The following is a 25,349-nucleotide window of genomic DNA, read 5'->3' on the forward strand; positions in this document are numbered from 1 at the left end:
GTTTAGCAGGTGAGAATCCTACCAGAGAAATCTGTAAATGTCTGATTAACACGATCACGTTGATCACATTGTGTTGCATCACTTTTTGACTGTACAGCTGAAAATTTTCTTTATGCTGATTGGCTGTTTTAAAAAAATATCAATGTAATGTTTGCAGGTATAAATGTTCTTAAGAATTTCTATTTGAGTTAAAGTGTTTTACATAGATTTGCATGTATCACTGTTAGTGAGCAGCAGGTAAAATCAGCAGCAGTTTGACTTTTATCTCCCATCAGCAGTGAAAAATGCAGGAAGTGTCAGAACTAGTCGAACAGCTTTCATCAACTTGACTGCGGTTCGTTTTTTAACTGTTAATACTCCAAATGTTCAAACAGCCATCTTACAACACTGAGACTGACTCTGTTTAACTGAAGCCCGTTTTGCACAGTCCATGTCTCAACTGTCCCAAAGGCTGCAGAATCCTTTCCAGATGGACCAGATCCAGCCCAGGCTGGAAGGGACTTTAGAGGCTGCTCAGCCAGGGGCCCCAAATTAACAGAACATGTGAACTATCTTTGGGCTTCTTTATTCAACTGCTGTTATAACTCAAATATTTAAAGATAAATTTAAAGATTTGAAGCAAAGGCCTTCATTTTCTCTTGGCACTCAGGTTTTTTTGCATTCTGTGGTTCAGGATATAACAAAGATAATTTGGGGTGTGATAAACAACATTTTGACATTATAACAATTTTGAGGATTATAATAAATAACACATTTGAAAGCACATTGTCATGTTTTTTGGATTGTGATAAAAGAAATGTGGAGATAATTTAACAAATGTTAGGATTATGACAAATAACATATTTTGATCTTGTTTTAACAAAATTCAAGATTACAAATTTGAGGCTAGCTATGCCAAATTTTGAGATGATAAAAAAAGATACTTTCTGGGTGTTATACCAAATTTGGTGATTGTAAATAATACATTTTGTACTGTGACAAGTTTTAAATTCATCAGTGTGTTCACTATGTCATTTTGTAATATGAAGCTGTGTCACAAACTCTGGTGTTATCAAATTATCCTTAAAATCTCAATAAGGTTTGGACTGAATATTTGTGACATGTTTTGAGAGGAATAAGAACTAATATGTGGTGTGATGTGCAGCTTGTTGTAATGAATGAGCATGTTGTTGTGTTTGTGTAAAGGTGTTTCTCTGCTATGGATCAGTGTGAGGACAGAGAGGAGGGAGTCCTTCCCTCTAAAAGCTCTCTGTGTGAGGAACATGACAGCCAGACCAAAGCTCAGAGGTGAGATGAGGATCTTTAACTGTCCATCACTGTTCTTCACTCACATCACTCCACCATCATTATTCACACTCGAAGCTCTGTGAGTGTTTTGTTGAAGCCCAGAGCAGCAGCACAGACCAGACTCTGCTGGACCTGGACTTGGACCTGGACCTGGATCTGGACCCAGCTGTGTGTCCTTCAAGAGTGACCAGTCTATATACGAACCTATTGAATTCAAAAGTGAACAACAGTCTGCTGATCAAAGGTAAGCAATTATTATTTTTTATTTTTCTCATAAAAACTTTTTCATCATTAAAACACTTAACATTCTACATATTTCTCAGCAGGATTTTATCACGGATTATTTTTACTGAATTTATGAATTCATCAGTGTTTTGTTTCCATCAGGATTCATCAGAAGAGACCAGATTACTATGAATCAAGCTGTGTGTCCATGAAGAGTGACCGGTCTATGGGTCCACCTATTTTCTTCAAAAATGGACAGCAATCTGCTAATCAGAGGTCAGACTGTAAAATGTTTGTGTTTGTTAATACCAAACTCTCCTAAGAACAGGTTTGATTGATTGTAGAGATTACTCTTGACGTTAGTGGCAAATTCTGTCCTTATACACTCCCCCTACATAGGCTTTTCAAAAGCCACAAACTTTAACACATTTTAAAACAGAGGTACAAAGTCTTTACAGAGACGAATGATCAAAGGTAAGACAGAACAGCCAAGTGTTTTACCTGGATCCACTGTGATAGAACACAACACCTTTAACACTGAGTGTCATTATTTATTCTAAGACTTCATCTTTTCTTCACAGAGTTCATCAGCAGGGCTCAGAGGTTCGCAGTGGTCAGTCTATCCAACAGCATCAAACACACCTGGACTCCATATTTATGGTGTGTAAATGTAAAGCACAGCTCCTACTACTAACTACAACAGCCACAGACTAAATATTAACCTACCATTCTGGTCCTAACAGTCACCATGCTGCACTCTGTAGACCAGCAGGTTTTCAGTCTGTCAGAGATGATCTGATGATGACTTCTACCAGTTAAATTTACATTTTATTCTATTTCAGCTGATGGAGGGGAACATCATCAGTTTTGTGAGGAACGAGCTGAGGAAGATGCAGAAGGTTCTGAGTCCAGATTACCCAGAATGCTTAGCAAGTTGGAGTGAGGATGAGGAGGTAAAGGATGGTGAGGATGAAGAGCAGAAGAGGAGCAGCAGAGAGGCATTTTTGGAGATCACACTGCACTTCCTGAGGAGAATGAAACAGGGGGAGCTGGCTGACTGTCTGCAGAGCAGTAAGAGGATTTTAACAGATTTAATATGTTGGAGAGGAAATGGAGGCAACATGGAAGAGCCTTATATTTCAAACTCTGTCCACAACTGTATACAGTCACAGTTAATCACTTACATTCATCTGATTTATTGTAGTATTCACTCATGTAGCATAGCATGAATTCAGGTACTCGTATTTGCCTAAGCCACTTTCTTCATGCTTCACCAATTGCTTTTGCTATCAGCTGACATGTAACATCCAGTCATATTCAAGCAGGTATACACCACAGCTATTATAACCTGACACTTCTCACATGTCATCTGCTAATACCCTCATACCAGTGCTGTTTGCTGGACACAGACTGTGTTTCCTGTTTTAGAAGACTTCAGTAGCTTTCATTTTGTGCCATTCGCCCAGCTGCAGAAGCTGAGAGTCTCTGGCTGACTGTTTCTCACATTGGCATCAGATGCCAGGACAGAATCTGTGTTTGCTGTGTTTACTGTCAGGACACGACCACTCTCTTAGAGGGCCTAATTCAGCATTATGCCAGGTTATTAGTTAAGTGTCTGCACATGTGTTCCATGCGTCGCTAGTGATGTCACATGTTTGGTTAACTGCAGTTCATTTGTGTAGTAATAGAGTATATATGTAGCAATGTATGTATGTATGAATGTGGGGAAGAGAGAGGGAGAGGGACTTTTGGGCGTTAGAGAAACAAGAAGTTAAATAAAATGCTTAAGTGCTACATGGTGTCTCCTATCTATTAGAGTTTCACAGTACCTGAATGTATCTTCTTACAATTTGCTTGGCAATGACCTGTTGGCTGCTTAGTTTGCTATTATGCTAAATTTGTGTGAATTCTTTTGTATCGGCATAGATCAAAAATTAAGTTAATGTAGCAGATGAGCTAATGTGTCATTGTTCAGTTGTTGTTTGGCAAATGCATGATGCTGTCTTTCTTTTAAAAAAAGTACAACAGAAGAAATCTTAATTCTCTTTATAAGGACTGAATTGGTTTTGATCATACTCTTACTTGGTAATGTTGAAATTGTTTTGGAGTTTCCTGTTAGCTTACTGCAAATTGGGATTCTAACAGTAATTTTGTAGAAAAAAATCGTAGTCATTATTTTCCTGTACTTTCCTCATTGCTAATTTTGCTACCTTTATTGGAAGCGAGGAGGTTTACATGTGATACTCTACATGCTGTAGGTATATTTAGTTGTAGAATGCTTACTTTGAATCGGGATAGTATTAAAATTAGGAAATTCCAGGTATCCCCTCAAGTACTGAGGAATTTCTACTCCTGCACCATCAAGAGCGTCCTGATGGGGAACATCACTGTCTGGTACGGAAACAGCACCAAGCAGGACCACAAGGCCATGCAAAAAGTGGTTCGCTCGGTTGAACATACAATAGATGGTGCTTTACCCTGCATAAAAGATATTTAGGCCGTATTTAGACCAATTCAGGTAGTGTGGCGAAAACGCCAGTCCTCCCATTCATTTGAATGGAGGTAGTGCCACGCTGCGGTGGCCAACTACAGCTGGTGATCAGACTGATCAGACCTGTACAACCCTGCCATGAGGGAGGACAAAGACATTACTAGGAAGAGGGGAGGATATTTTTCTTCATTTGATAACATTAAAAGTAAAGTTAGGCTTTGCTGTCAGCTTCCGCACAGCCCTGTGGTGGTGCACCGCAAGGCCTGATTTGGTCTGAATATGGACTTACACCAAGCGCTGCAAGAATAAGGCTAGGAGAATCAGTAAATATCCCAACCACCCGGACAACAGCCTTTTTTCCCTGCTGTGGTCAGGAGGAAGGTGTCGGGTCCACTAGGCCAGCACTGAGAGGCTCAGGAAAAGATTCTTGTCGAAAGATTACAGATGGCGAATGACAGTGGCTTTGTTGTTCTGGGAGACCAAATACTGGGGTCATGGGTAGTACAGTAGACTACTACAGAAGGTAGTAGCCATTTGCAATAAATAGTTGATTCCTTGATGTAAGTGTCTGATTGAAATTTCATTTTTTTCTCCAGGAACTCTTGCTGCAGAGTATCAATATAAACTAAAGTCTAACCTGAAGGAGAAGTTCCAGAGTGTGTTTGAGGGGATTGCTAAAGCAGGAAACCCAACCCCTCTGAATCAGATCTACACAGAGCTTTACATCATAGAGGGAGGGACTGCAGAGGTCAATGATAAACATGAGGTCAGACAGATTGAAACACCATCCAGGAAATCAGACAGACCAGAAACAACAATCAGACATGAAGACATCTTTAAAGTCTCACCTGGAAGAGATGAACCAATCAGAACAGTGATGACAAAGGGAGTGGCTGGCATTGGGAAAACAGTCTTAACACAGAAGTTCACTCTGGACTGGGCTGAAGACAAAGCCAACCAGGACATACAGTTCACTTTTCCATTCACTTTCAGAGAGCTGAATGTGCTGAAAGAGAAAAAGTACAGCTTGGTGGAACTTGTTCATCACTTCTTTACTGAAACCAAAGAAGCAGGAATCTGCAGGTTTGAGGAGTTCCAGGTTGTGTTCATCTTTGACGGTCTAGATGAGTGTCGACTTCCTCTGGACTTCCAAAACAATGAGATCCTGACTGATGCTACAGAGTCCACCTCAGTGGATGTGCTGCTGACAAACCTCATCAGGGGGAAACTGCTTCCCTCTGCTCACCTCTGGATCACCACGCGACCTGCAGCAGCCAATCAGATCCCTCCTGAGTGTGTCGGCATGGTGACAGAGGTCAGAGGGTTCACTGACCCACAGAAGGAGGAGTACTTCAGGAAGAGATTCAGAGATGAGGAGCAGGCCAGCACAATCATCTCCCACATCAAGACAACACGAAGCCTCCACATCATGTGCCACATCCCAGTCTTCTGCTGGATCATTGCTACGGTTCTGGTGGATGTGTTGAAAGGCAGAGAGGGAGGAGAGTTGCCCAAGACCTTGACTGAGATGTACATTCACTTCCTGGTGGTTCAGTTGAAACTGAAGAATGTCAAGTATGATGGAGGAGCTGAGACAGATCCACACTGGAATAAAAAGAGCAAGAAGATGATTGTATCTCTGGGAAAACTGGCTTTTGAGCAGCTGCAGAAAGGCAACCTGATCTTCTATGAATCAGACCTGACAGAGTGTGGCATTGACATCAGAGCAGCCTCAGTGTGCTCGGGAGTGTTCACACAGATCTTTAAAGAGGATAGAGGGCTGTACCAGAACAAGGTGTTCTGTTTCATCCATCTGAGCGTTCAGGAATTTCTGGCTGCTCTTCATGTCCATCTGACATTCATCAACTCTGGCGTCAATCTGCTGGCAGAAGGGCAAACATCATCATGGGTGTCTAAAGTCTTAAAAAACAAACCTAAACTAAAACATCTCTACCAGAGTGCTGTGGACGAGGCCTTACAGAGTCCAAATGGACACCTAGACTTGTTCCTGCGCTTCCTCCTGGGTCTTTCACTACAGACCAATGAGACTCTCCTACAAGGTCTCCTGACACAGACAGGAAGTAGCTCACTGACCAATCAGGAAACAATTGAGTACATCAAGAGGAAGATCAATGAGAATCTGTCTGCAGAGAGAAGCATCAATCTGTTCCACTGTCTGAATGAACTAAATGATCATTCTCTAGTGGAGAAGATCCAAAAGGATCTGAGATCAGGACGTCTCTCTACAGATAAACTGTCTCCTGCTCAGTGGTCAGCTCTGATCTTCATCTTACTGTCATCAGAAAAAGATCTGGAAGTGTTTGACCTGAAGAAATACTCTGCTTCAGAGGAGGCTCTTCTGAGGCTGCTGCCAGTGGTCAAAGCTTCAAATAAAGCCCTGTAGGTAGATGAGGTGCTGCATATATGAACAATTTCAAATATATTTAATTTTATACAAAATAAATAAAACATTTTGTGTTCATCATTAATTCTTCTTCAGGCTGAGTGGCTGTAACCTCTCAGAGAGAAGCTGTGCAGCTCTGGCCTCAGCTCTGAGCTCCAACCCCTCCCATCTGAGAGAGCTGGATGTGAGTAACAACACTCTTCAGGATTCAGGGGTGAAGCTGTTGTCTGCTGGACTGGAGAGTCCACACTGTACACTGGAAACTCTCAGGTCAGTATTCAGTTGTTTATTAAACAGTTCATCCTGCTTTAGGTTTGTGTTAGTGAAGATGGTCAACATCTGTAGGATTTTACTATTAACACGATTTTCTTAAACACTGAGTTAACTTTATTTTCTGAATTCCAGTCTGTCAGGCTGTCTGATCACAGAGGAAGGCTGTGCTTCTCTGGCCTCAGCTCTGAGCTCCAACCCCTCCCATCTGAGAGAGCTTGATCTGAGTAACAACAGCTTTCAGGATTCAGGGGTGAAGCTGCTGTCTGCTGGATTGGGGAGTCCACACTGTACACTGGAAACTCTCAGGTCAGGATACAGATGTTTGTTAAACAGTTCATCCCGCATTAGGTTCATGCTAGTGAAAATGGTCAACATCTGTAGGGTTTTCCTGCTAACATGATTTTCAAAAACAATGACTTAACTTTATTTTCTGAATTCTAGTCTGTCAGGATGTCTGGTCACAGAGGAAGGCTGTGCTTCTCTGGCCTCAGCTCTGAGCTCCAACCCCACCCATCTGAGAGAGCTGGACTTGAGCTACAATCATCCAGGAGACTCAGGACAGAAGCTGCTGTCTGCTGGACTGGAGGATCCACACTGGAGACTAGACACTCTCAGGTATGGAGAGATGATTACAGCCTGTTTCTGTGTCACTCTGACAAACTGAGGAACACTGCTTCATGTTGAACAACAATTTTGACTCATGTTGGATAGAAAATCATTTCAACTGTGTTTCTTCTTCCAGGGTGGACCATGGTGGAGAGCACAGGTTAAACCCTGGTCTGAAGAAGTGTAAGTGTGGATTTAATTTTATTCATGGCAACTAAACAGCACACTCAGTTTCTCTTTAGATACCAAGTTGATAGTTGTGTTATTTATTCATTAAAACATTACTGACAAAATGTGTCAACATTAAACTTTGTAAAAATGAATGACAGATCAGAACTTATAGATATGGCAGAAATTATTGGTACCCTTGCATTTTATTAAAATAATGCACCACTCGCCCTAAACAGTGTTGAAATTAGAAGATATTTCAATTATCAATGCATGTCTATGTTTGGTTTGCAGTGGAACAAAACAAAGAAGTTATGAAAATAACTGAATCAATGCTTATTCTACAAAGACATTCTAAAATAGCCTTGAAATTATTGGTACCCTTTAGAATTGTAAGATATAATTGATTTGTAGTGATACTTGAAGCAGATTATTGTGTATTAATTAGTATCTCAGGTGTTTTCGATGTTATAATCACTCATGCAGCCAGTTTAAAAGGATAAAATTACTCACTCTACTGTTTTATGCCACTGTGTGCATCACACTGAACATGGAAAACAGAAGGAAAACCAGAGAGTGGTCTGAGGACATTAGAAAAAGGTAATAGCCAAGCATGGTCAATGTAAAGGTTATGAGACCATCTCTAAAGAGCTTGATGTTCCTGTGACCACTGTTGCCAATATTATTAAGAAGTTTAAGGCCCATGGAACTCTAGCCAACATCTCTGGACATGGTCGCAAGAGGAAAATTGGCCCGAGACTGAAAAGAAGTAATTGCTTGAATAGTTGAGAAAGAACCAAGGAAAACTTCAATACAGGTCCAAGCTGATCTTCAAGTTTAAGGTTTAAGTTTAAGGTTTAATAGTTTCGAATTCCACCATCCATCACTTCTAAGAGGGAGAAACAAAAAAGCCAGATTGGACTTGACAAGCCACAGTCCTTCTGGGAGAATGTGCTTTGGACAAATGAAACAAAATTAGGGCCTTTGGTAAATCACACTAACCCTATGTTTACAGAAGAAAAAATGAAGCCTTCAAAGAAAAGAACACCATGCCTACCATGACACATGGAGGAGGCTCAGTAATGTTTTGGGGTTGCTTTGCTGCCTCAGGCACTGGGTGCCTTGAATCTGTGCAGGGCAAAATGAAATTAGACTTTTTGGAGCAAAACATACAGCCCATTGTCAGAAAGCTGTGTCTTAGTCACAGGTCATGGGTCTTCCGGCAGGATAATGACCCCAAATATACATCAAAAAGCACCCATGAGTGGATGAGTAGAAAAAATTGGACCGTTCTGAAGTGGCCTGCTATGAGTCCTGATCTGAATCCCATTGAACATCTGTGGAAAGAGCTGAAACTTGGAGGCTGAACTACCAGTGGAGAAGTGAGAAACATTACTCAGAGTAACAGAAAGCGCTTCACTGCAGTTATTACCTCCAAAGACTGTTACAAAATAAGTTAAGGGTACCAATATTTTTGGCCATGCCATTTTCTTTTGTTTTATTTTATTAAATAATATGTTAAGTTGTAAATCAAAAGCAATGTTTCAATTATATTTAATGTGAAATAAAGACTGAGGGACACTATATACTTCTGTCAGTTTCAACTTAATACAGAGAAAATTTAGTTTTAAAAAAATAAAAGGTGAAAGGGTACCAATATTTTCAGCCATGTCTGTAAACAGAGAATGAATCCATCAAGTGTGTCAGATCATAAACTGCTGCTGTGTTGTTTCTTCTTCTCTTCATCAGATTTCTGTGAACTCACACTGGACACAAACACAGTACACAGAAAACTCAAACTGTCTGACAACAGGAAAGTGACATGTGTGAGAGAAGATCAGTTATATCATTATCATCCAGACAGATTTGACTGCTACTATCAGCTGCTGTGTAGAAATGGTCTGACTGGTCGCTGTTACTGGGAGGTCAAGTGGAGAGGAAGAGTTAATATATCAATGACTTACAGAGGAATCAGCAGGAAAGGACGCAGTTCTGACTGTTTGTTTGGATCGAATCATCAGTCCTGGAGTCTGATCTGCTCTGATGATGATGGTTACTGTGTCTGTCACGATAACAGGGAAACATCCATCCCCTCCTCCTCTTCCTCCTCCTCCGTCTCTAACAGAGTAGCAGTGTATGTGGACTGTCCTGCTGGCACCTTGTCCTTCTACAGAGTCTCCTCAGACACACTGATACACCTCCACACCTTCAACACCACATTCACTGAACCTCTTTATCCTGGGTTTGGCTTTCGGTTATCTGGTTCCTCAGTGTCTCTGTGTCCTCTGTCTGAGAGAAGGTCTACTCTTGTCTAGACAAAGAGTCACACTGCTGACTGAAGACAGCTGCTGAAATCATTGTTCACTCTGTTCACTAGTGAACAATAGAAACTGGGAGTGACAGCAGCTTCCTGTATTTAAATGTTGATGGTGAATGAGGTTTCACCTTGGTTTCATTGGGATCACTGACTGTGTCAGAATATTGTTTCTACTAAAAGTTGTGAAATGATCTCCTCTGGGCTGAATTTATGTGTAAAAACTGTGTTGACTCTGATTCACTTCAATAAAGTTTCTTGGAGCAGCATCTAGTAGCTGTTAGTGGCTGTTAGTTATTCCATTTTATCAGGAGCTTAAAGTGAAGTTTTTCCTGAAAATGTCCACCAGACATCCCGGTCTGTTTGACATCAGCTCAGTTTGTGTTCAATCGTTAACATTATCATATGTTTATATCTGATGTAATGTCTCTGACATGTACAGTATACATGTACCCCTGTGTTTCATCTGACAGTATATGTGTATAGTTGATAGATTGAACGTCATCTCTCTGGATCATTAGAGAAAGAAAAAATTAGAAAGATTTTGTCCCCCAAGGCTACTTTACTGTTGAGCTGACTCATAGTTTTGTCATATAAACAACCGCTGACACTGATGTCTGGATTAATGACATGTTTCCTCCAAACATTATGCTATCAATTAAACAAATCTGAGACACTGAATCAACTTGTCATTTTGAGACAAGAGTGCAAACAAGATTTATTCAACAGACAGCAGTTACATACAAAATCACTGCTGAGACACTGAGCCAATAATATACCAGCACAGCCTGTCATTTTTAGCCATGCTGGTGGCATGGCTCTAGGGATGGCAATGTTGGGTCTGTTAGTCAGTTGGTCAGTCCACCTCTTTGGTCCAAACTACCAGATGAATAAGCATGAAATTCAGCGCAGATATTTATAGTACCAAAGGGGTGAAGCCTGCTGACTTTGGTGATCCCCTGATGTTTCTTCTAACACCACCAGAATCCTGCTTTTCTTTGCGGTTCCCCTGACTTTTCCTTTAGCAACACCATGAGGTTTCTCAACAACTATTGGATGGATTGCTGTGACATTTGGTACATACATTCATGCCCCTGTCAGGATGAATTGTAATAACTCCCTCTCCTGACTTTTCATCTAGCACCTTCATCAAGTCAATTTTTCTAATTGTCCAGTACTTTTTCACCAAATACCTGCAAAACTAATGACAGACCCATCAGCCACAGCTGTACCTTGTGTTTTGTGCTTATTAGCAAAAGTTAGCATGCTAAACTAAGATGGTAAAATTGGTAAACCCTACACCTGCTTAACATTAGCATGTTAGCATTGCCACCAGGAGTATGTTACAATGCCAATGTCAGCATTTAGTTCAAAGTATTGCTGTGCCTACCGCTTCAAAAAGCTTCTAGCTTGGCTGTAGACTGTAGTCCTGTTGGGCAACAGTTGGTAACACATTTTGTCAAGACTGTTTTTTTTAATCTACATTAATGGCCCCTGTGCTTTCTTTAATCACATTCTGTTTTTCTTGTAAGGGTGATCAATACCACACTGGTTGTTACTGTAAAGCCCTTAAAAAATCTTCTCAGAAACATATTGATTACTTTGAGGATCCTTAGCTGAGGTTTTATTAAAAGAATAATATTAGCAATGTGAATGATTTAAGTTAATAGCTTTACTGTGTACAAACATTACACATATAAACAAAACATATCTATCTAAAGCAGCAGACTCTTGTTACAGTCTTGCATAAATTGCCAAGGTGGCTCCTGTTCAGATCTGTTTAGAAAAACACACACGTCAAGATCTTTGTGTGTGTTTTATCCATGACAACAAACAAGGTCTGAAGTCCCATCTCAGCATTTGATCTCCTTGCACCCCAAGGCCGTCACTGTCTTGATGTGATGAAGCAGACAGTGTGTATGACTGAGGTCCATGAAGTCCACAATATGGAAGGTTGACATTTTCATTTGTATTTGAAAAACATTCAGACATGCTCTTGTTGTGAAAATTGTCTAAAAACACTAAACACTCATATGAAATAATATGCAAAACACTGCTGGGTTGAAGTTTAAAAATTATTATTGTACAATAAGGGGACAGAACACACAAAGATTTGCATCAATTAATCTAATCTATTATAGCTGCAGAAGGAACAGAGAAATGATCTGTGATATGTCAATGTATCAGCTTATATGGTTACTGCCAATGGCACACAGCCACAAGATATACATTTACATGCAGATATATGTTATAAAAGAGTCACATTTCCCCAAGACTCAGGAAACCAAGAGCCCCAAGCCATATATAGCCTTTGACCCCTTAATGTGTTTTGCTTATACTAGAACCCAGGATGGAAGGAGAGGAGTGGGTCTCTTAGAGTACATTCCTTCTCTCAATGACATGCACACAGAAACAAAGCAAAGGAGCAATGATCTTACTTCCACATTTCTGTACATTAAAATGATAAGATAATCATCTGATCCTCTCATCACCTTAACACTCTCTGTTTGAATCTGAATAGGGGTGGGTGATATGACTAAAATCCTCTATCACAGTGTATGTGATTTTATATCTGAATATCACTGTGTGTTCTGATGTACTGAATTTTCTGTAGAAATCAATTGAGAAACTGTTTGTCAATAAAAGAACCAAATGAGAATGTCTGTTTATATCTGTTAATCCAGTGAGTTAAATACCTGACAGATCAATGTACATCTTCACATTCATGCTCCCAAGCCAAGTCTGTCTCTCTCCATGGTGCTGAAACACTCAAACCAATCAATAAATCTCTCTCTAGCACCCTAGAAACTAAACAATACACAAAAGTCAAAAGAAAACCCAACAACTACCGTAGCCAAGCTGTGTCAAACACCCAGAACATCACAGCAATGTCTTCCCAACCACATAACAAAATGCCCTGCTAACCATTTGGTAAAATCACAAAAATATTTGTCTTCTGTTCTTATTAGAATTCAAAGCTTTGTCATTCTCAGATAATCTGAACCTCAATAGCCATGTGTTACAGAGCATTTAAAATTAGTAACACCTTACCCACTTCTCAAGCAAACTAATTACATATACAACACATTCAGAAAGTGTTCAGACTCCTTCACTTTTTCAATTTTGTTATGTTGCAGCCTTATGCTAAAATCATTTAAATGCATTTTTTCCCCTCACCAGTCTACACTCAATACCCCATAATGACAAAGTGAAAACAGGATTTTAGAATTTTTTGCAAACTGAAATAACATATTGACATAAGTATTCAGACCCTTTACTCAGTACTTATTTGAAGCACCTTTGGCAGCGATTACCTCAAGTCTTCTTGGGTATGAAGACAAGCTTTGCAAACCTGGATTTGGGGGTTTTCTGCCATTCTTCTCTGCAGATCCTCTCAGGCTCTGTCAGGTTTGATGGAGATCATCAATGGACAGCCATCTTCAGCCCTCTCCAGAGGTGTTTGATTGAGTTCAAGTTAGGGCTCTGGCTGGGCCACTCAAGGACATTCACAGAGCTGTCCGTAAGCCATTCCTGTATTCCTGTATAAATGAGACCAAACAGTTCAATCTTGGTGTCATCAGACCAGAGAATCTTGTTTCTAACAGTCTGAGAGTCCTTCAGGAGCTTTTTTGCAAACTCCAAGCAGGCTTTCCTGTGTCTTCCACTGAGGAGAATAAAGCCATAAAGCCCAGATCAGTGGAGTGTTGCAGTGATGGTTGTCCTTCTGGAAGTTTCTCCCATCTCCACACAGGATCTCTGGAGCTCAGCCGGAGTGACCATTGGGTTCTTGGTCACCTCTCTCACCAAGGCCCTTTTCCCCCATTTGCTCAGTTTGGCTGGGCAGCCAGCTCTAGGAAGAGTCCCGGTTGAGAATTATGGAGGCCGTTATGCTCTTGGGAACTCTTCTTGCTCTTCAATGCAGCAGAATTTTTTTGGATCCTCCCGAGATCTGTGCCTCAACACAGTCCTGTCTCTGAGCTGTGCAGGTAGCTCCTTTGACCTCATGGCTCGGTTTCTGCTCTGATATGCATTGTCAGCTGTAGGACCTTATACAGACAGGTGTGTTCCATTCCAAATCATGTCAAATTAATTGAATTTACCACAGGTGGACTCCAATCAAGATGTAGAAACATCTCAAAGATGATCAAGAGAAATTGAAGGCACTTGAGCTAAATTTCAAGTGTCATAGCAAAGGATCTGAATACTTATGTTAATGTGATATTTCAATATTTCTTTTCTAATTAATTTTCAAAAAATTCTAAAATTTTGTTTTCTCTTCGTTATTATGGGGTATTGAGTTAGATTGATGAGGGAAAATTAATTTAAATGATTTTAGCATATGGCTGCAACATAAACTGTGAAAAAAGTGAAGGGGTCTGAATACTTTCTGAATGCACTGTACAGACAGACACACAGAAACTCCTTCCATTTTAATTAGATCAGATGGATGGATCATCTAATGTGTGATTTCTCTGACATCGATTGGTTAAACTGGTTTTCATGTCACTCTGATGTTATTTGAGATTTGGACCGTGAAGTTGTGAGGATGTAACGGCGTCCTCAGATCAAGTGCACACAGACACCTGGACTGACATGGGAGAATGAGCAGATTCTTCTTTTCCAATGTTTCCTCTACACATGAAGGTGGGAAGTGTTTGTGAGATGAACTGAAGTAAGTTCAGCGGGTGAGAATCCTACCAGAGAAATCTGTAAATGTCTGATGAACACGATCACGTTGATCACATTGTGTTGTATCACTGTTTGACTGTGCAGCTGAAATGTTTCTTCATGTTGATTGGCTGTTTTAAAAATATCAATGTAATGTTTGCAGGTATAAATGTTCTTAAGAATTTCTATTTGAGTTAAAGTGTTTTACATAGATTTGCATGTATCACTGTTAGTGAGCAGCAGGTAAAATCAGCAGCAGTTTGACTTTTATCTCCCATCAGCAGTGAAAAATGCAGGAAGTGTCAGAACTAGTCGAACAGCTTTCATCAACTTGACTGCTTTGACTACCGTTTTTTAACTGTTAATACTCCAAATGTTCAAACAGCCATCTTACAACACTGAGACTGACTCTGTTTAACTGAAGCCCATTTTGCACAGTCCATGTCTCAACTGTCCCAAAGGCTGCAGAATCCTTTCCAGATGGACCAGAGCTAGACCAGACTGGAAGGGACTTTAGAGGCTGCTGAGGGCCCCTCAGCCATCAGGGGCCCCAAACTAACAGAACACGTGAACTATCTTTGGGTATCTTTATTCAACTTCTGTCATAATTCAAATACTTAAAGATAGATTTAAAGATATAAAGCAGAGGCCTTCATTTTCTCTTGACACTCAGGCTTTTTTCATTCTGTGGTTCAGGATATAACAAAGCACAAATTTGGGGTGCAACAAACAAAATTTTGATATTATAACAATTTTGAGGATTATAACAAATAACACATTTGAAAGCACATCATCATGTTTTTTGGACTGTGATAAAATAAACATGGAGGCAATTTAATAAATGTTAGGACAATGACAACATATTTCAGTCTTGTTTTAACAAAATTCAGGATTATAAATTTGAGGCTTGCTATGCCAAATTTAGAGATGATAAAAAAAAATGTATGTTCAGGGTGTTAAACCAAATTTGGGGATTGTAAGTAACATTTTTTTCATATGTCAAGTTTTCAAATCATGAATGTGGTCACTATGTCATTTTGTACTATGAAGCTGTGTCACAAATGCTGGTGTTATCAAATTCTTCTTAAATACTCAACAAAGGTCAGACTGAATATTTGTGACATGTTTTGAGATGAATAAGAACTAATGTGTGGTGTGAAGTGCAGCTTGTTGTAATGAATGAGCATGTTGTTGTGTTTGTGTGAAGGTGTTTCTCTGCTATGGATCAGTGTGAGGACAGAGAGGAGGGAGTCCCTCCCTCTAAAAGCTCTCTGTGTGGGGAACATGACAGCCAGACCAAAGCTCAGAGGTGAGATGAGGATCTCTAACTGTCCATCACTGTTCTCCTCTCACATCACTCCACCATCATTATTCACACTCAAAGCTCTGTGTGTTGTGCTGAAGTCCAGAGCAGCAGAACAGACCAAACTCTGTTGAAACTGGATCTGAACCTAAACCTGAACCTGGACCTGAACCTGAACCTGGACCTGGATCTGAACCCAGCTGTGTGTCCTTCAAGAGTGACCACTCTATTTACAGATGTATTGACTTCAAAAGTGAACAACGGTCTGCTGATCAAAGGTAGGCTGTTTAAACTGAATGCTATTTTTCTCATAAAAGGTTTTTCATTATCATTATAAAAACATTTAACATTCAACATATTTCTCAGCAGCATTTTATCCCAGATTATTTTTTACTAAACTTGTGTTTTGTTTCCATCAGGATCCATCAGAAGACACCAGACTACCCTGAATCAAGCTGTGTGTCCATGAAGAGTGACCAGTCTATGGGTCCAATTATTTTCTTCAAAAATGGACAGCAGTCTGCTAATCAGAGGTCAGACTGTAAAATGTTTGTGTTTGTTAATATCCAACTCTCCTAAGACCAGGTTTTATTGATTGTGGAGATTCATTCTTGACCTTAGTGGCAAATACTGTCCTCACACACTCCTCCTACATACTTACATACTTTTCAAAAGCCACCTGGATTTTTACCTGGATCCACTGTAATATAACACAACAACTTAAACACTGAGTGTCATTATTTATTCTAAGACTTCATCTTTTCTTCACAGAGTTCATCAGCAGAGCTCAGAGGTTCTCAGTGGTCTGTCTGTCCAGCAGCGTCAAACACACCTGGACTCCATATTTATGGTGTGTAAATGTAAAGCACAGCCACTAATTACTAAACTACTATTCTGGTCCTAACAGTCTCCATGCTGCACTCTGTATACCAGCAGTTTTTCAGTCTGTCACAGATGATCTGATGTTGACTTCTACCAGTTAAATTTACATTTTATTCTGTTTCAGTTGCTGGAGGGGAACATCATCAGTTTTGTGAAGAACGAGCTGAAGAAGATCCAGAAGGCTCTGAGTCCAGAATACCCAGAATGCTTAGAGAGTCAGAGTGAGGATGAGGAGGTGAAGGATAGTGAGGATATAGAGCAGAGGAGGAGCAGCAGAGAGGCATTTCTGAAGATCACACTGCACTTCCTGAGGAGAATGAAGCAGGAGGAGCTGGCTGACTGTTTGCAGAACAGTAAGAGGATTTTAACATATTTAATATGATGGAGAGGAAATGGAGGCAACATGGAGAGCTTTATATTTCAAACTCTGTCCACAACTATGTACAGTCACAATTAATCATTTACATTCATCTGATTTATTGTAGTATCCACTCATGTAGCATAGCATGAATTCAGGTACTTGTATTATTAGCTGGTGAAGATGTTCTGAGAGTCTCTGGCTGGCTGTTTCTCATAATGGAATCAGATGCCAGGACAGAATCTGTGTTTACTGTCAGGACACAACCACTCTCTTGGAGGGCCTAATTCAGCATTATGCCAGGTTATTAGCTAAGTATCTGAAGAAGTCTTCAATCTGTGGCTAGTGATGTCACATTTTTGGTTAACTACAGGTCATTTGTGTAGTGATAGTATATACACAGGAACATATGTATGCATAGATGTCAGGAAGAGAGAGGGAGAGGGACTTCCGGGTGGTGAGAGAAACAGGAGTTAAATAAAGTTGCTAAAAGGCCACACTGTGTCTCCAATCTGGACCTGGATATATCCTGAATATATCCTGTAACAATTTGCTTGGCAATGCCCTGTTGGCAGCTTAGTTTGCTATTATGCTGAATTTGTATGAATTATTTTGTATCAACATTGATAAAAAATTAAGCTAATTTAGCAGATGAGCGAATGTGTCATTGTTCAGTTGTTGTTCGGTAAATGCATGATACTGTCTTACTTTTTAAAAAGTACAACAGGAGAAATCTAAAATGTCAGTCCTCCATTTCGTTTGAATGGGGGTCATGTGTTTAGGCTGCAAGGGTTTTGGCCACAGCTGCACTGTCCTGCGGTGAGAAAGTTGATACAGAGTCAACTTTTGGAAAGACGCAACCCAATGTCACACTGTGGTAGCCAATCAAAGCTGGTAATGAGACTGATCAGACCTGTACAACCCTGCCATGAGGGAGGACAAAGACATTACTAGGAGGAAATGCAGATATTTCTCTTGGTTTGATAATGTTAAAAGTAAAGTAAGGCTTTACTGTCGGCTTCCTGTCTCATTTTAAAAAAGACGAGAAAAAGAGAGAGAGAGAGAGAGAAAGAGAGAGAGAGAGCTGCTGTGGTCGATAGAGCTAGAGAGTGAATGAAGAGAGGGATCAGTGGTAGTGAGAAAGCCAGTAAATCAGACCAATAAAACAACATTTTTTTATTATTTCACAGCGGTTACATTCTAGAGCACCAATAAACATGCCCACACCCCCACACACCTCCGTACAACCCTGTGGCAGTGCGCCACAAGACCTGCTTTTGTCTGAATACGGATTTACACCAGGCACTGCAAGAATAAGGCTAGGAGAATCAGTAAATATCCCAACCACCTGGATAACAGCCTTTTCTCCCTGCCACGGTTGGGAAGAAGGTGCCAGATAAACCAGGATACACCTGACTACTACCTAAAGATCAATTACCACTAAGTCTTTTGGCTGTAACAGCTACTAACAGGCCACAACATTAACTTAATGCCATGATTACAAACACAGGAAAGGATACAGGCCTTACCTGAGACCCAGTGAACACCACGTTACCTGTAGTGTTGCTCACTTGAGTCAGTGGTCTTGCAATGATTTGTGTTGTGGGTTTATTTCCCCAGCAAAGCCCTTGCAGCTGTTTGGATTCTTTAAGAATTTATTAAAGAGCTTTTTACATCAAAACTAAAGGGTGAATCCACAAAAGGATTGTACAGCTTTTGCAGCACAATCCTGAAATTAATGGTAGATTCTTTGATGTAAGTATCTGAGTGAAATTTTATTTTTTTTCTCCAGGATCTAGTGCTGCAGAGTGTCAATATAAACTCAAGTGTAACCTGAAGGAGAAGTTCCAGTGTGTGTTTGAGGGGATTGCTAAAGCAGGAAACCCAACCCTTCTGAATCAGATCTACACACAGCTCTATATCACAGAGGGAGGGACTGCAGAGGTCAATGATGAACATGAGGTCAGACAGATTGAAACAGCATCCAGGAGATCAAACAGACCAGACACAACAATCAGACAAGAAGACATCTTTAAAGGCTTACCTGGAAGTGATGAACCAATAAGAACAGTGATGACAAAGGGGGTGGCTGGCATTGGGAAAACAGTCTTAATACAGAAGTTCACTCTGGACTGGGCTGAAGACAAAGCCAACCAGGACATACAGTTCACATTTCCATTCACTTTCAGAGAGCTGAATGTGTTGAAAGAGAAAAGGTACAGCTTGGTGGAACTTGTTCATCACTTCTTTACTGAAACCAAAGAAGCAGGAATCTGCAGGTTTGAAGAGTTCCAGGTTGTGTTCATCTTTGATGGTCTGGATGAGTGTCGACTTCCTCTGGACTTCCAAAACAATGAGATCCTGACTGATGCTACAGAGTCCACCTCAGTGGATGTGCTGCTGACAAACCTCATCAGGGGGAAACTGCTTCCCTCTGCTCGCCTCTGGATAACCACACGACCTGCAGCAGCCAATCAGATCCCTCCTGATTGTGTTGGCATGGTGACAGAGGTCAGAGGGTTCACTGACTTACAGAAGGAGGAGTACTTCAGGAAGAGATTCAGAGATAAAAAGCAGGCCAGCACAATCATCTCCCACATCAAGACAACACGAAGCCTCCACATCATGTGCCACATCCCAGTCTTCTGCTGGATCACTGCTACAGTTCTGGAGGATGTGTTGAAAAGCAGGGAGAGAGGAGAGCCTCCCAAGACCTTGACTGAGATGTACATCCACTTCCTGGTGGTTCAGTCCAAAGTAAAGAACTTGAAGTATGATGGAGGACCTGAGAGTCAACACTGGAGTCCAGAGAGCAGGAAGATGATTGAGTCTCTAGGAAAACTGGCTTTTGAGCAGCTGCAGAAAGGCAACCTGATCTTCTATGAATCAGACCTGACAGAGTGTGGCATTGACATCAGAGCAGCCTCAGTGTGCTAAGGAGTGTTCACACAGATCTTTAAAGAGGAGAGAGGGCTGTACCAGGACAAGGTGTTCTGCTTCGTCCATCTGAGCGTTCAGGAGTTTCTTGCTGCTCTTCTTGTCCATCTGACATTCATCAATTCTGGAGTCAATCTGCTGGAAGAGGAACAAACAACATCCTGGTCATCTAAAGTCTTAATAAGCAAATCAACACGTTTCTACCAGAGTGCAGTGGATGAGGCCTTAAAGAGTCCAAATGGACACCTGGACTTGTTCCTCCGCTTCCTCCTGGGTCTTTCACTGAAGACCAATCAGATTCTCCTAAGAAGCCTGCTGACAAAGACAGGAAGTAGCTCACAGACCAATCTGAAAATAGCCAATTACATCAAGAAGAAGATCAGTGAGAATCTGTCTGCAGAGAGAAGCATCAATCTGTTCCACTGTCTGAATGAACTGAATGATCATTCTCTAGTGGAGGAGATCCAACAGTACCTGAGATCAGGAAGTCTCTCCACAGATGAACTGCCTCCTGCTCAGTGGTCAGCTCTGGTCTTCATCTTACTGTCATCAGAAAAAGATCTGGATGTGTTTGACCTGAAGAAATACTCTGCTTCAGAGGAGGCTCTTCTGAGGCTGCTGCCAGTGGTCAAAGCTTCAAATAAAGCTCTGTATGTGGATGAACTTCTGCATATAACAATTTCAAATATATTTAATTATATACATGATAAATAAAACACTGTGTGTTAATCATTAATTCTTCTTCAGGCTGAGTGGCTGTAACCTCTCAGAGAGAAGCTGCGCAGCTCTGTCCGTAGTTCTCAGCTCCCAGTCCTCTAAGCTGAGAGAGCTGGATGTGAGTAACAACAACCTGCAAGATTCAGGGATGAAGCTGCTGTCTTCTGGACTAGAGAGTCCACACTGTACACTGGAAACTCTCAGGTCAGTATTCAGATGTTTGTTAAACAGTTCATCATGCTTTAGGTTCATGTTAGTGAAGATAGTCGACATCTGTGGGATTTTCCTACTAAGATGATTTTCTAAAACACTGAGTTAACTTTTTTTCTGAATTCCAGTCTGTCAGGCTGTCTGATCACAGAGGAAGGCTGTGCTTCTCTGGCCTCAGCTCTGAGCTCCAACCCCTCCCATCTGAGAGAGCTGGACTTGAGCTACAATCATCCAGGAGACTCAGGAGAGAATCTGCTGTCTGCTGGACTGGAGGATCCACACTGGAGACTGGACACTCTCAGGTATGGACAGATGAGTTACAGCCTGTTTCTGTGTCACTCTGAATGTTGAACAGCAGTTAGGACTCATGTTGCATTGAAAATCATTCTGACTGTGTTTCTTCCTCCAGGGTGGACCATGGTGGAGAGCACAGGTTAAAACCTGGTCTAAAGAAGTGTAAGTGTGTACTTAATTTGATTCATGACAACTAAACAGCACACAGCCAGTTTCTCTTTAAATACAAAGATTGTGTTTGTGAAATTCATTCATTAAAACATAACTGACAAAATGTATCATCATAAAACTTTATAAAAATGAACAACAGATCAGAACTTAATAAATCCATCAGGTGTGTCAGATGATAAACTGCTGCTGTGTTGTGTCATCTTCTCTTCATCAGATTTCTGTGAACTCACACTGGACACAAACACAGTAAACAGAAACCTCAAACTGTCTGACAACAACAGGAAGGTGACACGTGTGTGGGAGGAGCAGTCATATCCTGATCATCCAGACAGATTTAACTACTGGCCTCAGCTGCTGTGTAGAAATGGTCTGACTGGTCGCTGTTACTGGGAGGTTGAGTGGAGAGGAGGAGCTGATATATCAGTGACTTACAGAGGAATCAGCAGGAAAGGAAACAGTGATGATTGTTTGTTTGGATATAATGATCATTCCTGGAGTCTGATCTGTTGTGATGGTGGTTACTCTGTCTTGTACAATAAGACAAGAACATCCATCCCCTCCTCCTCTGTCTCTAACAGAGTAGAAGTGTATGTGGACTGTCCTGCTGGCACTCTGTCCTTCTACAGAGTCTCCTCTGACACACTGATCCATCTCCAAACCTTCAACACCACATTCACTGAACCTCTCTATCCTGGGTTTAGGTTTGGGTCATATGGTTCCTCAGTGTCTCTGTGTCCTCTTTTTGAGGGAGAGTCTCCTCCTGTGGAGACAAACGTTCACACTGCTGACTGAAGTCAGCTGCTGAAATTACTGCTCATTCTGTTCACCAGGGAATAATAGAAACTGGGAGTGACAGCAGCTTCCTGTGTTTAAATGTTGATGGTGGACGAGGTTTCACTCTGGTTTCATTTGGATCACTGACTGTGCTTTAATGTCAGAATATTGTTTCTGTTAGAAGTAGTAAAATGATCTCTGGGCTGAACTTATGTGTAAAAACTGTGTTGAATCTGATATTCACTTCAATAAAGTTTTCTTAGAGCAGCATCTAGTAGCTGTTAGTAACTGTTAGTTATCCCATTTGATCAGGATCTTGAAGTGAAGTTTCTCCTGAAAATGTCCACCAGACACCCCAGTCTGTTTGACATCAGCTCAATTTGTGTTAAATCATTAACATCAACGTATGTTTCTATCTGATGTAATGTGTCTGACATGTACAGTTTATACACGTACCCCTGTGTTTCACCTGATAGGCTGTATAGTTGATCAATTGTATGTCATCTCTCTGGATCATTAGAGAAAGAAAAACTAAGACAGATAGTTTGTCCCCCGAGGCTACTCTACTGTTGAGCTGACTCATACTTTTGTCATATAAACAACTACTGACACTGATTTCTGGATTAATGGCATGTTTCCTCCAAACATTATGCCATCAATTTAACAAATCTGAGACACTGAATCAACTTGTCATTTTGAGACAAGCGTGCAAACAAGATTCATTCAACAGACAGCAGTTACATACAAAATCACTGCTGAGACACTGAGCCAATATTATACCAGCACAGAATTGTCAGTTTTAGACACACTGGTGGCGTGGCTCTAGGGATGGCAATGTCAGATATGTCAGTCGGTCAGTCCACCTCTTTGGTCCAAACCACAAGATGGATTGGCATTAACTTTGGTGCAGATATTTATGGTACCAAAGGGATGAAGCCGGCTGACTTTGGTGATCTCCTGATGTTTCCTCTAACACCACCAGCAGCTCAGAGTTTTCACTGTTTCAGGGAAATATCTCTACATACTGGATGGATTGGCACTGAATGATGATGAATCCTACTTTTCTTTGGGGTTCCCTTGACTTCTCCTTTAGGTTTCTCAACAACTATTGGATGGATTGCCATGACATTTGTTACATACAGTCATGCCCCTGTCAGGATGAATTGCAATAACTTCCTCTCCTCTGACTTTTCATCTAGCACCTTCATTAGGTCAATTTTTCTATTTGTCTAAAACTTTTTCCACCAAATACCTGCAAAACGAATGGCATACCCTTCAGCCTCTGCTGTACTTTGTGTTTTGTGCTCATTAGAAAATGTTAGCATGCTAAGATTGTAAAATTCGTAAACCTTACACCTGCTTAACATCAGCATGTTAGCATTGCCATCAGTAGTATGTTTCAATGCCAACATTAGCATTTAGTTCAAAGCATTGTTGTGCCTACAGCTTCATAGAGCGTCTAGCTTGGCTGTAGACTGTAGTCCTGTTGGGCAACAGTTGGTAACACAATTTCTCAAGACTGTTTTTTTAAATTTACATTATTGGCCCACATGCTTTATTTAATCACATTCTGTTTTTCTTGTGAGGGTCATCAATACTACACTGGTTGTTACTTTAAAGCCCTTAAAAAATCTCTTCAGAAAATAATTGATTACTGAGGATCCTTAGCTGAGGGTTTATTATGAGAATAATATTAGCAGTATGACTGATTTAAGGTAATAGCTTTACTGTGTAAAACATTATACATATAAATGAAACAGATCTATCTAAAGCAGCAGACTCTTGTTGCAGTCTTGCATAAATTGCCAAGGTAGCTCTGTTCAGAAAAACACTTTGTGAGACTACAGGGTCAAGATCTTTGTGTGTGTTTTATCCATGACAACGAGCTAGGTCTGAAGTCCCATCTCAGCATTTGCTCTCCTTGCACACCAGGGCCGTCATTGTCTCGATGTGATGAAGTGGACAGTGTGTATGATGGAGGTCCATGAAGTCCACAATATGGAAGGCTGACATTTGATATGAATAAAATCCTCTATCACAGTGTATGTGATTTTATATCTGAATAACACTGTGTATTGTGATGTGGTGAATTTTCTGTAGAAATCAATTGAGAAACTGTTCGTCAATAAAAGAACCAGATGGGAATGTCTGTTTATATCTGTGAGTTAAATACCTGACAGATCAATGTACATCTTCACATTGATGCTTCCAAACCAGATCTGTGTCTCTCCATGGTGCTGAAACACTCAAACCAATCAATAAATTTCTCTCCAGCAACCTAGAAACTGAACAATACACAGAACTCAACAGAAAACCCAACACCTACGGTAGCCCAGCTGTGTCAAACACCCAGAACACCCCAGCAATGTCTTCCCAACCACATAAATAAATGCCCTGCTAACCATTTAGTAAAATCATAGAAATATTTGCATTCTGTTCTTATTAGAATTCAAAGCTTTGTCTTTCTCAGATAATCTGAACCCCAATAGCCAGGTGTCTCATAACATTTAATATCAGTGACACCGTCCCCACTTCTCAAGCAAACAAATTACAAATATCAGCCATCTTAATGTTCTAAATATTTGCTGAGAATTTCTAGAATCAAACTAAAACAGAGTAACTGTACTAAATCCATTTATATCAGATATTTCTTTCAACTCTGTTCATGCCACAGCCATTTAACAGCAATGTGCAAACAAAGATTTGATGCTTAGAAATCAAATCCAAAGTGTGATGTAATAAGAAGCATCAACACCATGCACTTTCTAAAAGTTGCTGTGATCAGAATCTTTTATCAGCTTTAAAACTCTGTCTGGACCAAACCTACAGCTCATATTCTCATGCCACTTATTTTTCTTTCTGTGCTGAAAGTAATGTGATGCTAAGCTGCCCAGTCCAGACTTTTCTGGGCTTTTAGACATCAGGTTAAGTGGTAATGTTGCCAGAGGGAGGGCTTTGTACATGGAAGGAGAGTTAAAGACCAAAAATATAAAATAACCTTTTAGACTCCAGAGTAGGCTGGTGGGAGCTGTTTGTGAGTTTGCTCTTACAAGATTAAAGACATAACATATTTATTGAGCATTAAGATTTCAAGTGAAAGCAAATGGCATCATGGTCAGCCTGCTGTGCAGAGAAAACCTAACAAACTGCTGCTTTTATAGTTCTCTGCTGCTCTCTGGTGGCACTCAGGAGTACATTCTCCTTAATTGTACTCAAAAAGCTAAGACTGTACACTGTGTTGTATTTTTTACAGGGTGTTCAGGTTTG

General features: G+C 40.6%; 1 protein-coding gene across 1 annotated transcript; it reads left to right on the plus strand.

Annotated features, from left to right (window-relative positions):
- The first annotated feature begins 430 nt into the window (after nucleotides 1-430).
- On the plus strand, nucleotides 431-22,100 carry LOC122965673 (NACHT, LRR and PYD domains-containing protein 3-like). The gene is made up of 12 exons (XM_044329834.1): nucleotides 431-458; nucleotides 1,432-1,531; nucleotides 2,094-2,172; nucleotides 2,355-2,583; nucleotides 4,600-6,403; nucleotides 6,504-6,677; nucleotides 6,813-6,986; nucleotides 7,122-7,295; nucleotides 20,664-20,837; nucleotides 20,972-21,145; nucleotides 21,253-21,299; nucleotides 21,523-22,100. Exons 1-12 carry the CDS (start codon nucleotides 431-433, stop codon nucleotides 22,098-22,100), a joined length of 3,735 nt encoding a protein of 1,244 aa, XP_044185769.1.
- Nucleotides 22,101-25,349: the final 3,249 nt, after the last annotated feature.

This window comes from Thunnus albacares, chromosome 16, assembly GCF_914725855.1.
Source record: "Thunnus albacares chromosome 16, fThuAlb1.1, whole genome shotgun sequence".
In the NCBI taxonomy this organism is placed as follows: Eukaryota; Metazoa; Chordata; class Actinopteri; order Scombriformes; family Scombridae; genus Thunnus; species Thunnus albacares.